Genomic DNA, 19621 nt, shown 5'->3' on the forward strand with positions numbered 1-19621 from the left:
AAGGGAGGTTATCAAGACATGTGTTTCGGATGTACACGCTGCCTTATCAAACATCCTAGAAGCACACGATCCCATTCTCAACCATTCAGTCAGGCGAACCCTTGCTGAAAAGCTTTCTCCTGCCATGGACCTTCTCAACAAAATAGAAGACTTACCGAGTTTCGTGTCCATTCCGAAACAAGGGGGAGAAGAGAAGAAGACCGGATCGAAACCACCTCCTTCCTCCAAAGCTACTCACACAACCGAACCACCTCCGACTGGTCAAGCTTCGGGTTCGGGTGTGAAGGATAAAGGGAAAAAGATAGCTGAGGAAGAAGATGAAGATGAAGATGATGAAACCATTGCTGACATGTTGAAACGAAAGTACAGTCGCAATGTGGATGATGATGTTAATCGTGTGGCGCGAGAGGCTGAAGAAGCCGAACGCAAGCAGAAGGAAGCCCACGATCTCCTTGAGAGCAGGAAGACTCTCTTCCCTGCCTGGACTCGGGAGCGCTTGATTAAAGAGGCCATAGATACTCCCAGCATCTTATGGCTCGAGTCGGTGATCTCGTTTGACTGCTACAACTCTGTCGACTCGCAGTTCGACATGCCGCTGACTCGAAAGGCGTTTATCTTCCACGCCTTCTCAAATATCTTTGAAGTCCCTCATGCAAATGCTGAACTTGATAGGGAACTCATCGACTTCTATCTGAAGGCTGCTCGTCCTCAGTATTTGACTTGGAGCGCCCAGAAGATAGTGAACGTTCGGGTCTTAAAGCCTTACACCGAAGGAAGGTTCATAAACGTTCGGTTCAAGGTGATTCGAGGATCTGCAAAGACTGCACATCATATCTCCCTGGCAGATCTACCGAACTTAAATCCTCATGATTGGATTGTCTTGTATAATATCCTTTTGACTGATGAAGCCGAATATGGTCCCATTATAGATCATATCAAAAGGATGTTAGTCTGTTACATCATGGAGGTTGCCCTTATGGATCAGGAGGTTGCCACAGTCTTCAAGAAGAAACCGAAGATAGCTCCTGTGGGATCGGCCAGTGATCTCAACCAAATGCAAATGGGCAAGATCGACCCGAGGCGCAACTCGGTTATGTTCACTAGAGCAGAAGGACAGAAATGTCTCTTTGCTTTAGCTGACAAACATCTTTACACCACTGCTTGTCTGGAGCATGTGTTATCGATCATCAAAAGGTGTAAAGAGAATTCAGCGGATGATGTAAAGTACTTCAATGACATGATTCAATGGTACATCAGGTTTAGATAGACAATACTCTCTCTCACCAAATGTCTGTTTCACACCGTGAAGAAGAAGGTACCTGCCTCCGCTGCTGGCCCAAGTAACAAGTGAAGGTCTCGCTCCAATTAACGCAAAGGGGGGGATTGTTGGGCTGAAGGTTTTGTTGAAGATTGCGTCATTTGGGCTCGGCTGTTTATTTATTTATTTTGTATTCCGGTTTGGGCTTGTCCAACCGAGAGCCCATTATGTTTATTATATAAGTATATGCTTGCATGCATATTAGGTTAAGGATTTTAACGATTGATCTAGAGCATAACGATAGCATTTACAGATTTCTTTAATCGTTCTTGTAACCTACCAATCCTCTACAGTTGATGTTCTTAATCGAGCTCTTCTAAAATTTTTACAGAGAAGTATCCTTTACAGCGGAAGTTTTTCATCGAGCTCTGCTAAGGACTTGTTATATCTCCGACTTCTTGTATTTTCTCGATCAAGTGGCGTTACGAATCTTAAATTTTGGGTTGTTACATGATATTTTTTGATGGCTTATATCATTAGCTTATTTGAAGATCGTTGTGACTTGGAGGGGGAGCTCTTCAAAGACAAGAAGTGATTCAGTTTCTTTGTTCTGAAATGGGTTTTTATGGCGGGTTTGGTTTTCATGAAGATTCTTTGGGATTACATTCGAAAATGAAGTTTAAAGACATTACTTCAGTGCTTGATTTATATATCCTAGAGCCCGTGTTTGAAGACTATTGAAGAATCAAGATTCGTGGATTGCTTCATATATTCCTCGTTGCAGATCTTTTTATTTGCTAGATGCTTGTTTTGGAAGTTAAAGCATTGTCATCCATTCCATACTTTGAGGGGGAGATTGTAGGGTTTCAAAGCACTCCATGGATGATGGCAATGGGCCCCTTTGATGAATTCTAGGTTAAAATCCCAAGACTTGTCTTTTCCCTATAAATAGTCATGTATTATTCACAATTAGGGTTAAGAGTGTGAGGCAAAATGTAGCCGCCACGTGAGGTTTCTTATGTAGTGTAAGATTCTTTAGTCTATGCTTTAAGTGTAATTTATTCCTCATATTTCAATAAATCGAGTGATCATTCGACATAATCTTCATTATTTGTGTTTGTTCTTATTTTCCGCATCTTGTTCATCAAATCACAATTAGGGTTTCAATCCCAACAATATTCATGCGATGATAGACTAACCCTTATCATGATTTACAAGTCCAGGCGAGGTTGTGGATGCGTAATCATGCGATGATACCCTAACTCTTGCTAGACGCATATTGAGGGAGTAATCCCCGGATTAGTATTGTCTATGCAATGTAGGCGATGATCCTTAGGTAAAGTTCGTAGGAACAATCATATAAGGAAATACAATGTAAGGAGATGAGAAGTAAATATGATATAGGAGATGACCCTTGAGATAATATCATTAGGGAAGACTAAAAGAAGATAATGGGGATGGGTAATTGGGTTGATTATTTGATTGTTTAAACATAATAACTATATTATTGTGGGTTGAAAACCCTATGTACTCACCAGGTTTCCCAACCTGACCCACTCAGTTTATTTATATCACAGGTGACGATATGAAGTGACATTACACTAAGAGATTTAAAGAGATGTAGATCACTAGTGTAAATAATTGTAAGTTCTGTTTATGCTTATGTTTCTGTATTAACGATGACATCCCAAACGTTTTAAGATGAATAAAATACGTTTCTTCGAAAATGTTTTAATAACGTATTTATCGTGTTTTTCTGGGAACAAATTCCGCAACATTTTTATGAAAAGAAGTACTCTGATTTTTACAAATCATAAACAAAATCGGTCTTTTCTGGCCGTGAAAATGGGGATGTCACAGTATGTGTTGAAGATATCTGAGCCAAGGCTTCGTCCGTGAGCATCGAAGAATTCTCATTTGAAGGAGCAAGAAATGAAGATTATTTTTTCAACATTCAATCTTTCAACCCCAAAAGTAAGGTGAAGCTGAAATTGAAGAATATGTGACGAATTGCATTGAAGCCTCCTCAATCAGTCTGCTGCTATCTTTGTACCTGATGAAGTGATCCAGACGATTTGTTCTCTCTGATTTTCTCTCTGATGTTCTTTCAGAAGATTCTCAAGTTGAAAGCATCATCTTTCAAGAATCAGTACATCAAGCATCTTTACCTAATGTGCATTCAATGCCAAATTCTGAAGAAAAGCTCAATTGCTCAAGCTGAAGTCATTTATTGAAGATTCATATGTTCATCCTCATGCTATCAAGAAATCGAAGGTTAAAGCTGAAGTTGATCTCCCATTGAAGATTGACAAGAAGAGCCAGCTACTTTTTAGGGGGGCTTGTTGGGTCATTAAGAAAAGAAAGCTATAAACCAAGGGGGAGATTGTTGGGTCAAAATATGGTTTATACTTTGCTTTTCTAGGCAAATGTATTCTTCTTTAATATTTTTGGAGTTTACAGTCATGTTTACAATTGAGTTTACGGCCGTAAACACCTTACGGCCGTAAACCCATTTACGTCCCATTCCCACCAAGCCCATATCCCCTTGTATAAATATAGGTGTTAGGGGTTGAGGAGTGGATTGATGAACAGGAGAGAAACGGGAGCGTTTATGAGTGTGTGAATCTTTTGTATCTGGAACATTAATTCTAATCAATTCATACAGAAATTCATATTATTCTTCTTCTCCTTCTCTTCTATTTTATCTGACATCATCCGTTTGATTGGGATTCCGTACCATCAAACGGATCTGATTGATACACATGCATTTTAGGGACTTATAGCTAGCTACAACTACATATGACGAGATGAATTTTGGCGCTGACGTTAGCATTATCGAAACATTACCAAATGTTACAACGGGGTGAATGACTTTAGCACGCACGCCTTATTATGGTGTCAGTGCATTAATAAAGTACAGTGTCACAAGTTCGGTTATGTTTTCATTATAAAATCTCAGTTTTGTTTCGATACCGTATAGAATCCATATTGGATTTATACAAGGTTTATGTTCACTCATTCCAGTTGAAAGAAACTGTATTTAGTTGGATAGCTTGTGACTCAAGGCGATAAGTGTCAATACCAAAAATTAAGTTATATAACACTTAATTAATATCATGACACGACTCGAAAAGATTTATTAACATACATAAAATAAGTTATTTATATAAATCATTTGTTTCTATAAGAAAACACAATGTTTACGTGGGAGGAGTTTGCCCCACCGGTTAAGTGTCGGTTTTCAAATTAAGTCAGATAATACTTAATTATTGACACCACACGATTTTACAAAGTTCATAAAGTCAAGACTTATGAGTTTTTCATATAACTGATACAAATTCTTGTATAAGGTTTCAAGAGTAAAGTCGGTTATTTTACGTTCTCACAAAGAGTAACATTTCTTATTTTTGTATAATTTGATATTCAAAATCTTTATATAAAAATGCATTTTGATATAAGTCTGAGTTACTTATATGTATTTTCCAACTTTTGTACATTTGGATTTGAACAAATGGTATTTATGAATGAGTCATAACACATTTTTATAATTCAGTTATTTTATACTTTTAATAGAAAAGTAAATATTTATAAAAGCTGGCCAACTAGCTAAATTTTATCAAACACTTTTGGTTAAAAAAATACTCTGTGTCAAAACCTATAGAACTCACCAACAATTTTGTTGACGTATTTTAAATGCATGTATTCTCAGGTTATTTAACAGATCGGAAGTATTCGCTCAGAAGACTCTCCATTAATTGTACCATACATTTGTAAACGTCGGATGGTTAGGCGTGTGTCACGATTTAGTAATAACTATTATCAATGTAATTTCCATTTTGGTTATAATAGAAGATTATATTTGTACTGTTCAATTTGTGTTTAATAACTGTGATTACTGATTTACGTCTCGCACCTTGGCGTTTCCGTCGGTGGCTGAAGGTGTGACAGATTCTGTAACAGCCCAAAATCCAGGTAAGCTTTATGACCCTTCTATTTTGGAGAGCTGGAAAATTAGTCCCTTAAGTTGTATGTTGGATTGGTGAGTATGCTAGGCGTACTGAGGTGTACGTCGCGCGTATTCACGCGCTTAAATTGAATGCGGACTCGCCCGGGTTACGCTGGGCGTACCCAGGGGTTACGCTGGGCGTAGTGAGCCCAGATGCAAACCGTAATTTCTGGCTTGTGCACTATAAAAGGAACATGTAGTCCTATGCCCTAGCCACCATATCCCCTTGAGTGAGTCCTTAGAGAGCTGAGATCCGTGCTTTAGCTTGTGTATGTGTTTTTGAGCTTGAAGTTATCTTTTCAAGGTGAAGAAGGAGAAGAAGGAGCCATTGTTGGAGCTAGAAGTTGAAGAACAAGTGTAGATTCGAGTTCTATAGTGGTTGGAGATCCCTTCTGAGGTAAAAAGCTCAAAGCTTTCCTTGTTCTTCATAAGTTTTGCTTTTTGGACCATTTTTAGGGTTTTTGGTTCAAAGTTGGAGACTTTGTGTGCAAAGAGTCTCCATGAGCTTAGATCTGACCTTTTCTAGTGTATATTGTGTTGAGGATTCATAAAAATCCAATCTTGGACGTGGATCTTGTGTCATGAATGAGTTATAGTCTCATTATGGAAAGAGGAAAGGTGTTTTGAGAACAAGGTGACCTTTACAGCCATGCAAAGGGTTAAAGGTTTCAACTTTATGGATTAAGTCATATTGGAGGAGTCAGATCTGAATTTTGGATGCAAGTCTTAACCGATTAAGACCTGAATGAGATGGATAAGGAAGTTGGGTATTACGCTGGGCGTAATCCCAGTACGCGCGGCGTAAGGGGCTGCGTACCCCGATTCTGTGAGGGCTCCAGGTACGCCCAACGTACATGTTTGGTACGCGTAGCGTAACCCAGAGGGTTGACTTTTGTTGACTTTTAGGGTTTGGTCAACTTTAGTGTATTTGAGCCAAGTAAGGGGTAAAATGGTCTTTTACCTTTCCTGAGAATGATTAGAGGGAATGGTCAAGCCTTGGGAAATATGTTGATGACGAGTGTTTGTTTCATATGATTAGGCGGAGGCTGGGTCTTATTTCACTGAGTCCGAGATTTCCGAGTTACCGAGTTACACGAGGTGAGTCTTCTCACTATACGTTACCTAGAGTGGTATTATGTGTTGATCAGAGGTTCTTATGTGTTATGTATGAGATTATGTGCTATGTGATATATGTATGTTGTATGATTTTATAGACCAGACCGAAGGGTCCAATGATACAGAACGGGCCGGAGGGTCCAACGAGCTATGACCGTACCAGAGGGTCCAACGAGGTACAGGACTGGAGGGTCCCACTGAGACACAACGACCGGAGGGTCATGCTATAGCCTCGAGTGGTGTATGTGTTGTATGCGGTATTTTGGGGAACTCACTAAGAATTTATGCTTACAATTGTTGTGTTATGTGTTTCGGGTATTAGCGAGGACCGTGGGAAGGCGCCGACGTGAACCGTACACACATAGTGGATATTTGTCTATGATCTTGGGAATGTGTTTTGAGTAATAACAATTGTGAAATACTCCTTTGAGAATGATTTTAAATGTAATTTTGGTTGTTGAAAAAGGAAAATTTTGTTATGAAAATTTGGTTGTTACAAGTTGGTATCAGAGCCTTGGTTTGATGGACTCGGATGCACCTTTGGGCGTATCTGAACTCAAACTGAGGATTTGAGAAATTTTCAACAATAAAAAAAAACTAAATTTTCTAAAAGAGCAAGGAGTTTTGAGACAACCAAACCAGAGCAGTGTATACGCTCAGCCAACGCCCGAACGGTGAATCCCCAAAATACCCTTACATTATGTGTCATAAGATATTCTATGTTATGTTATGCATGCTAGAGTAGGCTAGGTATTCATATTAGGACTAGAGTGGCCTGATTTGTGATGCCTTAGCCTAGGTGATTACTGCTGCTATGAGATGCCGTGAGAGCATGTAGGTAGCAGTTAGTAGATCATGAGAGGTCTACCGAAGGGTAGCCAATGCATAGCGAGAGTAGAGTACTTGTGATATGGGATCCAAGGAGGAGGACTCGGGGTGAATGTTGATGCGGTGTGGTCAGTAGTATAGGGCCTGTACTACTGAAGACACCGGATCAATGAGCAGTCTAAGGACGAATCCTTTGGATATTGAAGGACGAGTAGGGTTGCGTTATCATGTGCAAGTATGCTCGATCGAGTCTCTGATATTTATGTGTTGTATTTTAGAGGCATCATGGTTGGGAAACGACACACACCTAAGAGCAGTGGTGTCAGCGACGAGGAGATCCGTCGATTGATTCATGAGGAGGTGGATGCTGCCATCCGGGCTAAGATTCCAGAGATGTTCGGGGACATCAAGACCACATTGATTGAGACCTTTGACGAGCGGTATGCAACAGTGACTGAGGCTGCGGCTGCTGCAGCTACTGCTGTTGTTGCTATTGCCAGACCTCAGGGAGGTGACTCGTTGTTGTTTCATGAGTTCAGCAACACGAAGCCACCAGAGTTCGATGGGACGCAGGAGCCGATTGCTGTGATGAGATGGATCTCTGACATCGAGGGATGTTTCTATACGTGTTCTTGTCCAGAGCACTTGAGGGTACGGTTCGATCTGAACCAGCTCCGCTTGGGAGCGAAGGATTGGTGGAAGTTCGTGACGGCGAGCTTTACTCTTGCAGAGATTTCTAAGGTGACCTGGGAGAGATTCACCGCCATGTTAAGAGACAAGTATGTTCCCCCGGTGGAGAGGGAACGGTTGATTCAGGAGTTCTTGACCCTCAAGCAGGGTACTGATTCTGTTACAGTTATTACCAGGAAGCTTAATGAGAGGACGATGTTTTGCCCTGAGTAGGTGTCTTCTGAGCAGGCTCGCATGAGCTGGTATCTGAGTGTTATGAGGAGAGATATTCGAGAGTTTGTGGCGGACTCGACTTACTGGACATTTGCTGAGCTCCAAAAAAATGCCCGGAAGAGGGAGATTGAGTTGGAAACTCAGGCCAGGGAGGAGGCCGAGTCACAGAGGATGGATCGGCGGCCGGCTTAGTCTCAACCGGCAACCAAGTGGGCCAGACCCGCTGATTCCAGATCTGGGAGCGCGAAGGGCCACACTTGTGGGAAGTGCGGAAAGAGTCATGAGGGGTCGTGCCGGGCAGGAGTATGCTACAAGTGCAGGAAGGAGGGGCATATCGCGAGGGATTGCTCCAAGGGATTTTTGGTTCGTTTTCATTGCAACCAGACCGGCCATCGGAAGGCCGAGTGCCCTCAGCTACTTCAGGGATCAGCGTAGGGATCTGCGCCTTCTGCTAGGGCTACCGAGGTTCGTCCAGTGAAGGCCGAGGCACCAAAGGCTCGTGGGAGCGCTTTCCAGTTGACTGCGGAGGAGGTCCGCGCAACACCTGATGTTGTGGCTTGTATGTATTATGTATTTATCTTTTATTTGAGTTGAGATATTGTGCTTATATGATGATACGCGTAGGTGCTTTTCTTGTGAGTTCTGTGCCTGCTTTGGTAATATTTGACTCGGGTGCGAGTCGGTCATTTGTTTCCTTGGCATTTAGTCAGCACATTAGTATCCATCGAGAGGCGTTGAGTCAACCTCTGCGAGTTTCCATAGCTGACGAGCGAGCGGTGTTTGCTACGGATGTGATTCGAGGATGTATACTTGAGATCTTCGGTGTGGAGTTCCCGATAGATCTGGTCCCGATTGTGATGGGAGACGTGTGTGTTATAGTGGGCATGGATTGGTTGAGCCGATTTGGAGCTATCATAGACTGCGAGCGTCAGTTGGTGACGATACGAGTCCCTAGTGGGGGAGTACTTACGGTGTACGGCGAGGGAACCCGATGTGGGTCAGCATTTTGTTCGGCTGCCAGGGCGAGGCAGAGTTTGCAGCAGGGTTACAGCGGATTCGTAGCCTATGTGATGGACACACGAGTGGCCGCCGGGAGGCCAAGTTCGATTGATGTGGTTCCGATAGTGTGTGAGTTTCCGAATGTCTTTCCCGAGGAATTTTCGGGTGTGCCACCTGAGAGGCAAGTGGAATTTCCTATCGATTTGGTTCCGGGAGCCGCACCTATCACCAAGGTGCCTTATCGCCTCGCGCCACCTGAGATGCAGGAGTTATCCTCACAACATCAGGAGCTGCTGGGGAAGGGGTTCATTAGACCAAGTAGCCCACCTTGGGGAGCGCCAATCCTTTTTGTCAAGAAGAAGGATGGTTCACACCAGATGTATATTGATCACCGGGAGTTGAACAAGCTGACGGTCAAGAATCGTTATTCGTTATCGAGGATCGACGATATGTTCGATCAGTTGAAGGGAGCGTCTTGGTTCTCCAAGATAGACTTGAGGTCGGGATATCATCAGAAGAGGGTTTGGGATGAAGATATCCAGAAGACAGCGTTCAGGAATCGTTGCAGGCATTCCGAGTTCGTGGTGATGCCTTTCGGGCTCACCAATATAGCAGCAGCGTTCATGGACCTCATGAACAGGGTGTACAGGCCGATGTTGGATCGTTCGGTGATCGTATTCATTGACGATATCTTGGTGTATTAAAGATCAAGAGAGCAGCATGAGAAGCATTTGAGGGAGATCCTCGGAGTTCTGAGATTAGAGAGGCTTTATGCCAAATTCTCCAAATGTGATTTTTGGTTACGAGAGGTCCAGTTCCTAGGGCACCTCGTTAACTAGAAGGGGATATTGGTCGATCCGGAAAAGATTGAGGTGGTGATGAGTTGGGAGGTGCTGAGGTCACCTACCGAGATCAGGAGTTTCCTTGGGTTGGCTGGTTATTATAAGAGATTTATCAGGGATTTCTCTAAGACTGTCGTGCCACTCACCAAGTTGACCCGGAAGGGGGTTGCTTTTTCATGGGGTCCGGTGCAGCAGACCTCATTTAAGACACTTCGTCAGAGATTGTGCGAAGCTCCGGTGCTCGCACTCCCGGAAGGGATGGAGGATTTTGTAGTGTACTTTGATGCATCGATAGCAAGGTTGGGATCGGTGCTTATGCAGAGGGGGCATGTGATAGCATATGCATCGAGGCAGCTGAAACCTCATGAGTCGAGGTATCCCACCCACGATCTGGAGTTGGGGGCAGTGGTGTTCGCCCTCAAGATCTGGCGTCACTATCTGTATGGGGTTCGGTGTACTATATACACGGACCACAAGAGTTTGAAGTATATGATGGATCAGCCCAACCTGAATATGCGCCAGAGGAGATGGCTGGATGTGGTGAAGGATTACGACTGTGAGATCCTGTACCACCCGGGCAAGGCTAATGTTGTAGCCGATGCCCTGAGCCATAGGGCGGAGGGCGCCCCGATACGAGATGTTTGCATGAGATTGACAGTGATGACTCCGGTATGGGACACCATTCGAGGGGCCCGGACGGAGGTCGTGAGACCGGAGAACCGCAAGAGGGAGCGGGTGATCGGGCAGGTATCGGAGTTTGTTACTGATAGTCGAGGACGTATGGCCTTTCAGGGTCGGGTTTGGGTACCGTTTGTGGTCGGGGCGCGTACCATCTTGATGGAGGAGGCGCATAGATCGAAGTTCTCGATCCATCCCGAGGCCACTATGATGTATTTGGACCTAAAAAGGGAGTATTGGTGGCCCTGTATGAAGAGGGACGTCGTATGGTTTGTAGAGAGGTGCTTGACCTGTCGCAAGGTTAAGGCCGAGCACCAGCGTCCGCATGGTAAGTTGCAGCAATTAGAAATTCCCAAATGGAAGTGGGAACAGATTACCATGGATTTTATCACCAAATTGCCGAGGACGGATAGGGGTGTCGATGCGATTTAGGTGATTGTAGACAGGTTGACAAAGTGCGCTCACTTCCTTGCCATCAGTGAGAGCTCTTCCGCGGAGAGCCTGGCAGAGTTGTACGTTAGGGAGGTGGTATCGCGACATGGAGTATCGATCTCGATCGTCTCAGATCGAGATGTGCGTTTCACTTCCAGATTCTGGAAGAAATTTCATGAGGAATTGGGTACGAGGCTGCATTTTGGTACCGCATACCACCCACAGACCGACAGGCAAAGCGAGCGGACGATTCAGACACTCAAGGACATGCTTCGGGCATGTGTACTGGATTTCGGCGGGAGTTGGGACATGTATTTGCTGTGACACCAGTCAAATATTGGTCAAAAATTTAATGATCTATAATCATAATTAGGATGAACCAAGTGGTAGAGTTTGTAACAAGGTTTCCAAAAATATAAATAACACTGAAATCCGAGTTATAACGAAGAAGTTATGACCAATCGAAAATCTGCGATAAAACCGGCAAAACACTGTTCAGTGTAAAAAGCGAATTTTCGATAAAAGGATTTTTAGACTTAACAATCTAAATAAAAGTTGTAGAATACATTAAACCGAGAACGTTCATAAAAAGAACGTCAAAATCTGACTTCGTATGAGGAAGTTATGATTTTTCGAAGTTTCGGTTTAGCAGTAGACAGCTAAAAATTCGAAATATAAATCGATCGATATTTAGCTGACGCAACCTAAACGAAACTCGAAGGTCTCGTTAAAAGTAGCACAACGGTAAAAAGACAGATGAAAACGGACGTCGGATGAAGAAGTTATGAATTTTTAACGGATTTTCCTGTCCCGGTCTGTTAAAAATAATAATATTAAAAATAAATTCAAAATTAGCCGACGAAGTCTAAGCGAAAGTCGTAGAGTATAATTTTACCTACGCGTGCATATCAAGAACATCAAAACGGAGTTCGTATGCAAAAGTTATGAATTTTAGAAGTTTTTGGCTCAAAAACCGAGAAAAATCGCATAGTCAGTATTCTGCCACGTCACCCTCACATGCGAGGCTTCCACATGTCATCCTCTGGTTCGACCAAAGTTCTCCGTGTCACCATCTGATTGGACTGAGACCGAGGTCCAATAGGCAACCGACAACCCTCGCAGGAGACACCCCTCGGATCCTCGTGGCAGCTTCTGATTGGGCCGAAGTTCGGCCCAGTAGCGATCCGACACGCGCCTTGCCTCGCTGTCTCGCATCCGTACTTCGCACTCGTGGCCTTCGCTCCTTCAGATGTGTGTGCTGCTGACTCACCCTCGCCTTGCCACCGGACCCCCTCGACTTTCTCACGAACCTCGAAGGCCTTGGTATCACGTCTAAAGCCCGAAGCAAGCCCCGGATCCCCGGAATTCTCGATAATTCATCCTCTCTCCTGTCGAAACTCTGCCCGATTTAAGCCGGTTTTTTGTCAAACAAACTATTTTCCGGGAAACGAAACGCTGCCCGAATTACCACGTATCAAGGTGAGTTCATACCCCTATAATTTACATTTTTAATGGTTTCTAAATGCTTTTTAGGGGGGAGTACAAGTTTAACACAATATTAAATTGTGTTAATAACTGTATGTGATAATAATGACGCAAATAGTTTCCGTATGCTTTCAACACTACAAGAAAAAAGGCCTTTTACGACGCTCATTGCGCGTCGTAAATGGCTCAGACGACGCGCAAATGCGTGTCAAGGAAGGCCATGTCATAAAGATAGACGACGCGCATTTACGACGCGCATTTACGACACACATTTACGACGCGCGGTTACGACACGCAATGCGTATCAAGGAAGGCCCTGTCATAAAGGAAGACGACACGCATTCGCGTGTCGTAACCTTACGACGCGCGTGTTAATGACACGCAATGCGTATCAAGAAAGCCCCTGTCAAGAAAGGCCATGTCATAAATGAAGATGACACACATTTTTGCGTATCGTAATTTTAAATTAAAAAAAAATTATTTATGGATTTACTTATTTTCATATTAAATTTGCATTTTATGTCACATAATGGAAAATAAAATACCATATACAAATAATACAATGCATTGCACAAAAGTTAATGTTATACAAATAATCATTCGAATAGTAGACAAATGTAATACTACAAATAATCATTCCAATAGTAGACAAATGTAAGATTTCAATATTTTTTATATAATTAACTAAATTATTAGCCAAATTTCCTAAAATACCAACATACTTTTCTATGAAGAGCATTAACACTATTCTTTTCCGTCAAAAACTTCAAAACCTACATAATTAATTTAATGTTTAATCAGCTACAAGTCAATAAGGTAGGTTTAAGCAAAAGAGGTTCATAGTAGTAAGATTTTACTTACCACTGTTGTTAATGACATTGAAAGAAGCAGCCCAACAAACACCCCCTCAGAAGGATTATTACTAAATGAAACCACAAACAAAGTTAAAAAGTCAAGTATTTTGTGACAACCCCGGAACCAGGGGCAAGGTTGTTTTTACCCATGGTATGACCTAATACATGATAATAAAGACTTGTTTAACAAAAAGAAAAATGATTTCTCACGTGACATCACTATTAACAATTGATGAAAGAGGGTACTCCACACTGTATTGCCAACAAGCTTGACACCTACACCTAAAAGCTGGAAAAAACAATAACAGAAATAAAAATAAATGTAAGATTTGAGATAACAGATGCATAATTCACATGTCTACTTTTACCAATTTATTTTATGCAACATATATGCAGCTGACATGAATGAATTATACAACAAGTTAGGAGTAAAATAAGGGATGGTTGCATATTTAGTATGATAAATAAAGAGATTTGTGGCATAAGGGTGCATAAATAATAAAAAGCAAAAAGGAAGAGGAAAGCTGACTTACATAATCAGCAAATTTCTGAATTGGTGCTTTTAACATAATACATAAGAGTGGTCCCGAAGGGATAGCTGGCAGCAAAAAATCTCAGGCAAAAAAAATTCCAGGAGAAAACAGTTAGTACCTCAAAAGCAAAGGTTTTATAGGGTTAGGCATGCACCTGCAAGACAGGGACTAAGATTATAAGTGATGTGAATGGGACATAGTAATTAAAGGAATTTTTGTTACCATTGTTCCATGCATAGTGGTTGGGGTAGAGTGTTTTTCCATCACTGTTAACACGGAAGGGTCCAAGTTCTTCCATGGCTCCATATCCAAACAACAAGCATCCTAGCCCAGTAGAATACCTTCATTAATAGTGGTTCGATCTTACTCTAAATTTTGGTGCATTTGGATGATGATCTTTAGAATCTCCATTCTGATTCATGAATATTCTAATTAATTTGGTATTGTAGAGTGTAGATTGGTATCTGCATTATTAAAGTTCATAGGACTTACTACTAACTCACTTTTCTTTTTTTAATCATTAGCCTTATGCAGCTCTCAAAGCTAGAGAATATCTTGATAAGCCTGCAATACATGAGACAATGGTGAAGGTATGTAGATTATATCTTATATTTCCTACACAAATATAGACAACTGTATGCTGATGTCATTATGCAGGTTAGCGCTTATCTGCTTGGAGAATACAGCCATCTTTTGGCCAGACGACCTGGGTGTAGCCCAAAGGACATTTTTGTCATTATACATGAGAAGCTTCCTACTGTATCGTGAGTATTTCTATTTCTATACATCTATGTTTTCTTTTGTGATCATCATCTATTTTTTTTTTGTTTCTACAGGACTCCAACAATATCCATTCTTCTCTCAACATACGCAAATATTTTGATGCACTCTCAACCACCAGATCCCGAATTACAAAACCAGATCTGGGCAATATTCAGCAAGTGAGTTTATAATAAATAGGAGCTACACTTTTTTTTGTATATGCAAAATTTGATAATATTTAATTTCACACACATTGACAGATATGAAACATGCATTGATACTGAGATACAACAAAGAGCTGTACAGCTATTCATTTTCAATAGCACACTTGCAAAAATTTTAAACTTTTAAAACCCATCTTAGAAGGACTAAAGGTTAGAAAGGAGAAGTAATGAAGCTATGAGTTGAGAAAAGAGTAATCACAGCAAGGTCTCTAAAACAGACCTGCTGTTCAAAATGGATTTACTCCAAAATCTAAAACAGAAACATAGCTTTAACTAAATTTTATAGGAAACTATGATTATTCAGGATTCCAGAACTATAAAGAACTCCTTCTAACTCCAAAGGATGAATTAAATATGAATTTTACAAAAAGGTGTCTCACTTCTGTCTCCATCAAGACAGTCAAGTGAGGTTGGCCAATTCTACCCAACTTGTAAGTAGAATTCGTCCATACCAAAATTCAGAGAAGTAAAGGACATACAAATGAAAGTCTCAGAGTTGGAATTGAATGAAAAGCATTTCCCAAGCTCCGGATATAAAATTCACATTGTGGACAATCACAACACTAGTAAAAGCTGGTGACTGCCCACTGATCTGGAGTCTGGATCAATTCTAACCAATTTATAATTGGAAATAACACCCCATCTGCTCCAGATCTTAAATTCATAATATCAGGAACATATAGAAACTTGGAATCACTCTGGATCCTTTTCCAAGCCTTATAAACGATGAAAACAAAATGACATATCAGAACAGACCCGAATCAGACCTAACAGCAAAGATTCCATTCTTGCACATAGATAAAGTCCTTACCAGTGAGGTTGGCCTGCTTAAGAAAGTTAGCCAACTCAATTTGTGAACTTTGGGAACTGGTTTGGGGTCCGTTTGAGTTCTATAGCTCAAGGTATGATTTTTACAATATGACTATAGATCTGATGGAAAACAGAATCATAGGCACCCGTGATTCCGTTTGAGTTCTATAGCTCAAGGTATGATTCAAAGCCCTTTATTTTAAAGACAAAAGATCTCAAATATACATGATAAGGTTTCTCACGAAGTGTGATCTTATGCTTGTTTTCTATATATAATCCAAAGAAACACAACCATTAATTTAACCAAAAGAAACTCAACACAATTTAGATATCATGATTTGTTACTTACCCCTTTTCTGTCGGAAGGACGAGGTGCTAATTCCTTCTTGGTGACAACATGCCCTTTATTTAGACCCACAAAGAGTCCTGTGTTTGGCTGTTTTGGAGCCATTGGAACCTGAAAACATAAACATATATTAGCGTAAAGCAACATACACTTCACAACAGTTCATCAACTTAGCCTATGCAGTTTTAATTCAATATGACCTGAAAACCTTACAAGCCTCAGACTACAATCAAAATGCGCAATATATATTCTTATTAAACATGAAGATGATTACAAGATATAAATGAGTTTATGCGTGCCAATAAGTTTGTAAACACCAGCAAGCTTATAAGCACATGGAAAGCATCTCGGAACTATAAGAAGATGCGGGAAAACTAAAAGTACAATGAGGGAAGAAAAATAACCTGGGCAAGAAGAATTTGAGACCAAGTAAACTTTAGTTGCTGTACATTTTACTTGCTTCTTGAAAGAAACCCCCAAATTCTTAACTCCACACCGGAGGAATATCACATGATGTACGTCAACGAGGATGTAAGCCTGAAGTGGGCCCTCAATTCTACAATAACAAAAAGTGTATCTTGTTATATGTAACAATATGATGAAAACAATGTAAAAGGGGTTGAGTATTGAGGTGGTTTAGTAAATACTTTGCTTTCCAGACGAGATTCTATCAACTTCAGCTTCTCATCTAATTTAAACATCATCAGAGTTGGTTCTGTAAGAATAATTTCATGCAACAAATGTGATAGTCATACTAATTTAAACATCATCAGATTTGTTTCTATAAGCATGTGTAACTATTAACTCGAGAGTAACAACACAATATACTACTTGTCTTCATTTTCAGATAAGGTGCAATGGCGTTGCTGTTCAAGGTAATATCCAATATTTTTCCTATTTTTAAAATTACTAAATTACCAATATCACTTATCAGTGTGCATTCTATTCATTACCTATGTTAATGTTACAGGATCCAACAAAGATTTCAGCGTATCGTGACAAAAGGTTTCCAGGAACACAATAAGAATATGAACACGCACTCCAAAATTCAACAACCGTATACATTGGCAACATGTCTTTCTACACTACTGAAGAAAAAAATGGGATAAACCTTGTTTAAGAGATTTATCAATTTCTGAATCTAAGAGAAAAATTAATATTAGATCTGGAGGCTGATGAAGTTAAAGCAAAGAAGAACAAGGAAAGTTTTTTTTGGAGATTGTAATATGGCCTTATGATGTCTTCCAAACAGAACCGAGGCAGTTAGCCCAAAAGGGTAACACAGGCTCATGTAACCCACAACTTCATCCAACTCATGCAAGTGGTGCACTTGGATTCATGGGATCTATTAATTGACCTACTTAAAGCTCATTGCATACCTCCCAGAGACTCGTTTATTATCTCTAAATATGATAGACAAATTAAACTTCAAGTCAAGAAACCTGCACAAAAAAGTGAACTTATTTTTATCACAGATTAACACATAAAACCCAATAAACAAAAAGAGAATCAGACCATATAAATTAGATATGAAATAGAACAGATAATGCTCATTAGAGAAAAGGAAGCAAAAGAGAACATTTCAATGAATCTAAAACCTATTTCCACTAACAATTAATCTTAAAAAATGAGAAGCTGGAGAGAGAACTAGCACATACCAAAGAGAATTTTCAACTGGGGAAGGAGAAAAAGAAAAAACAGAAAAAAAAAAAAACAGAAACCCTAACCAACCTTGGTCGTTGAGATGATGGTGGAGCTTTTCCCTTGACGCAAAACCCTCCATGGTATCAAGCTCAATCTCTGTATCCCTACGATCTGCCATGTCCAAATCTCTCTCATCCTCCAGAGAATCGTCCAACCCAACCGACCTTCATAGCCATTTCTATTGATTTCCAACTTGATATCATAAATTATGTTTCGACATGAGAGTGTGGGGAGGTTTCAAGAAGAACAGAGCAGAAGCAACAACGCAAAAGATAACATTAGGTATCGAGGGATAATTGAGTTTGATTAAAAAGGTTATAAAACTCGTAATAAAGGAAGACAAACCTCTGGAACAAATAAAGAAGTAGAATGTTGATGGTGATTGACCATGGAGTTTCGAGACCTTGACTTTAATGGAGCTACTGTTCTACTTGATATGGAAATCACTCTAAACTGTACCCCTTTGATCAATTTCATGGCCTGGTGACCAAAAAACCTTCGATTTCACTAAGAACCGGAACCCTAGTTCCAACAATAGTCAATTTTTGGTATTTGATTGAGAGAGAGAGAGAGAGGGAGAAGAACGATTGAAAGAAGGTAGAGGAGAGCATGGCGGGGTTTTTAATTTTTCAGAATTTCATTTCCCCCTTTCCCCCACTATTAAAGGATGGAACGCGCGTTCCATTAAAAAATATAAAGCGACACCCTTAGACGACGCGCATTTTATTATAGGTGCCCTCCGTGTTTTTTTTAGACACTAATTTAAGGGCGCGCAATAATGCGTGTCTTCTATCCTTAAATTTTTTGAAGAGATGACATTTTTCTAATGTCACTCTCCTTTGCGTAACATAGATCAATGAGCGTCGTATTTTGCGCGTCGTAAAAGGCCTTTTTTCTTGTAGTGCAAGAATTACCAAATACATCCACAATGACTTAAAGCCATGTTAAATCTTTAAAGTCATGTAAACTTCGTTAAATTCTTTGAAAAATGTTTTATAAACTATTTCAAATTATAAATGTTAAAAATCATATTTATAAATGTATAAATATATAAATAAGATTTGAAGGACTTAGGACTAATGAATTATCTTATTTCCTTTTCCTTGTTTGGATGTGGAGTTAAGGTTGTGTTATTTGTCCGAAGGTCGTTTCCTTCTTAATTATATATATTATACATATATTAGTATAAAAAGGTCACTCGTTTTGGTATCATTACCTATGTATCAGGCTGAGCAAAGGTGTTCATCCATGAGAAATCATGTTAACCAGATAGAGCTATAAATTATAATAGGTATAATTTATGATTCGAAACTAAATATACGAGTATGATTCACATTCCAAGGAAAGTACCAAAACTAATTTAACTATACCAGGATATGTATAATGCCTTTAATATACGAATAACATATTCAAGAAGTAAAGATACATCATATCGGGTTTGCATTAACAAAGGTACGATACAGAGTACCAGGGTTAGCAATCACGGGGTAATAATACATCACACCGGGTTTTCATTAACAAAGGTACGATATAGAGTACCAGGGTTGGCAATCACAGGGTAATAATACATCATACCAGGTTTGCATTAACAAAGGTACGATACAGAGTACCAGGGTTAGCAATCACGGGGTGATAATACATCGTAAATCTTGTTCAAACAATAAATTTGTGAGACCCTTCACGGTGTACTTATCTAAGTACGTCTTTAAGTCCTGACCTAGTAACCATAATCTCTTGTAGGGAGAGCGTGAATTTGTGTATAGATCTATATGAGACTGACAATCCCGCACCTCTAAAGTTCGCTACAGTTTGGCCGGCAGGCCTAGGGTGTCAAATATCAT

At 40.4% G+C, this 19621-nt stretch overlaps 1 protein-coding gene and 1 long non-coding RNA gene across 2 annotated transcripts; one reads left to right on the forward strand and one right to left on the reverse strand.

Annotated features, from left to right (window-relative positions):
* Positions 1-13696: 13696 nt before the first annotated feature.
* On the reverse strand, positions 13697-16610 carry LOC111885141 (uncharacterized). The gene is made up of 5 exons (XR_008229991.1): positions 16481-16610; positions 16080-16187; positions 14438-14498; positions 14157-14346; positions 13697-14088 (listed from the first exon to the last, which is right to left on the reverse strand). It is a non-coding gene; the product is annotated as an uncharacterized LOC111885141 (long non-coding RNA).
* Positions 14461-15223, forward strand: LOC111885140 (AP-2 complex subunit alpha-2-like). The gene is made up of 4 exons (XM_023881419.3): positions 14461-14524; positions 14592-14698; positions 14771-14875; positions 14957-15223. Exons 1-4 carry the CDS (start codon positions 14516-14518, stop codon positions 15045-15047), a joined length of 312 nt encoding a protein of 103 aa, XP_023737187.2. The 5' UTR covers positions 14461-14515; the 3' UTR covers positions 15048-15223.
* Positions 16611-19621: the final 3011 nt, after the last annotated feature.

The sequence above is a fragment of the Lactuca sativa genome, chromosome 2 (assembly GCF_002870075.4).
Source record: "Lactuca sativa cultivar Salinas chromosome 2, Lsat_Salinas_v11, whole genome shotgun sequence".
Lineage (NCBI taxonomy): Eukaryota > Viridiplantae > Streptophyta > Magnoliopsida > Asterales > Asteraceae > Lactuca > Lactuca sativa.

What these genes read in the sequence shown, in the direction of transcription:
- LOC111885140 (XM_023881419.3), top strand. An exon ending in GAGAAGCTTCCTACTGTATC is followed by an intron (nt 14,699 to 14,770) that starts GTGAGTATTTCT and finishes TTGTTTCTACAG; the next exon opens with GACTCCAACAATATCCATTC. An exon ending in ATCTGGGCAATATTCAGCAA is followed by an intron (nt 14,876 to 14,956) that starts GTGAGTTTATAA and finishes ACACATTGACAG; the next exon opens with ATATGAAACATGCATTGATA.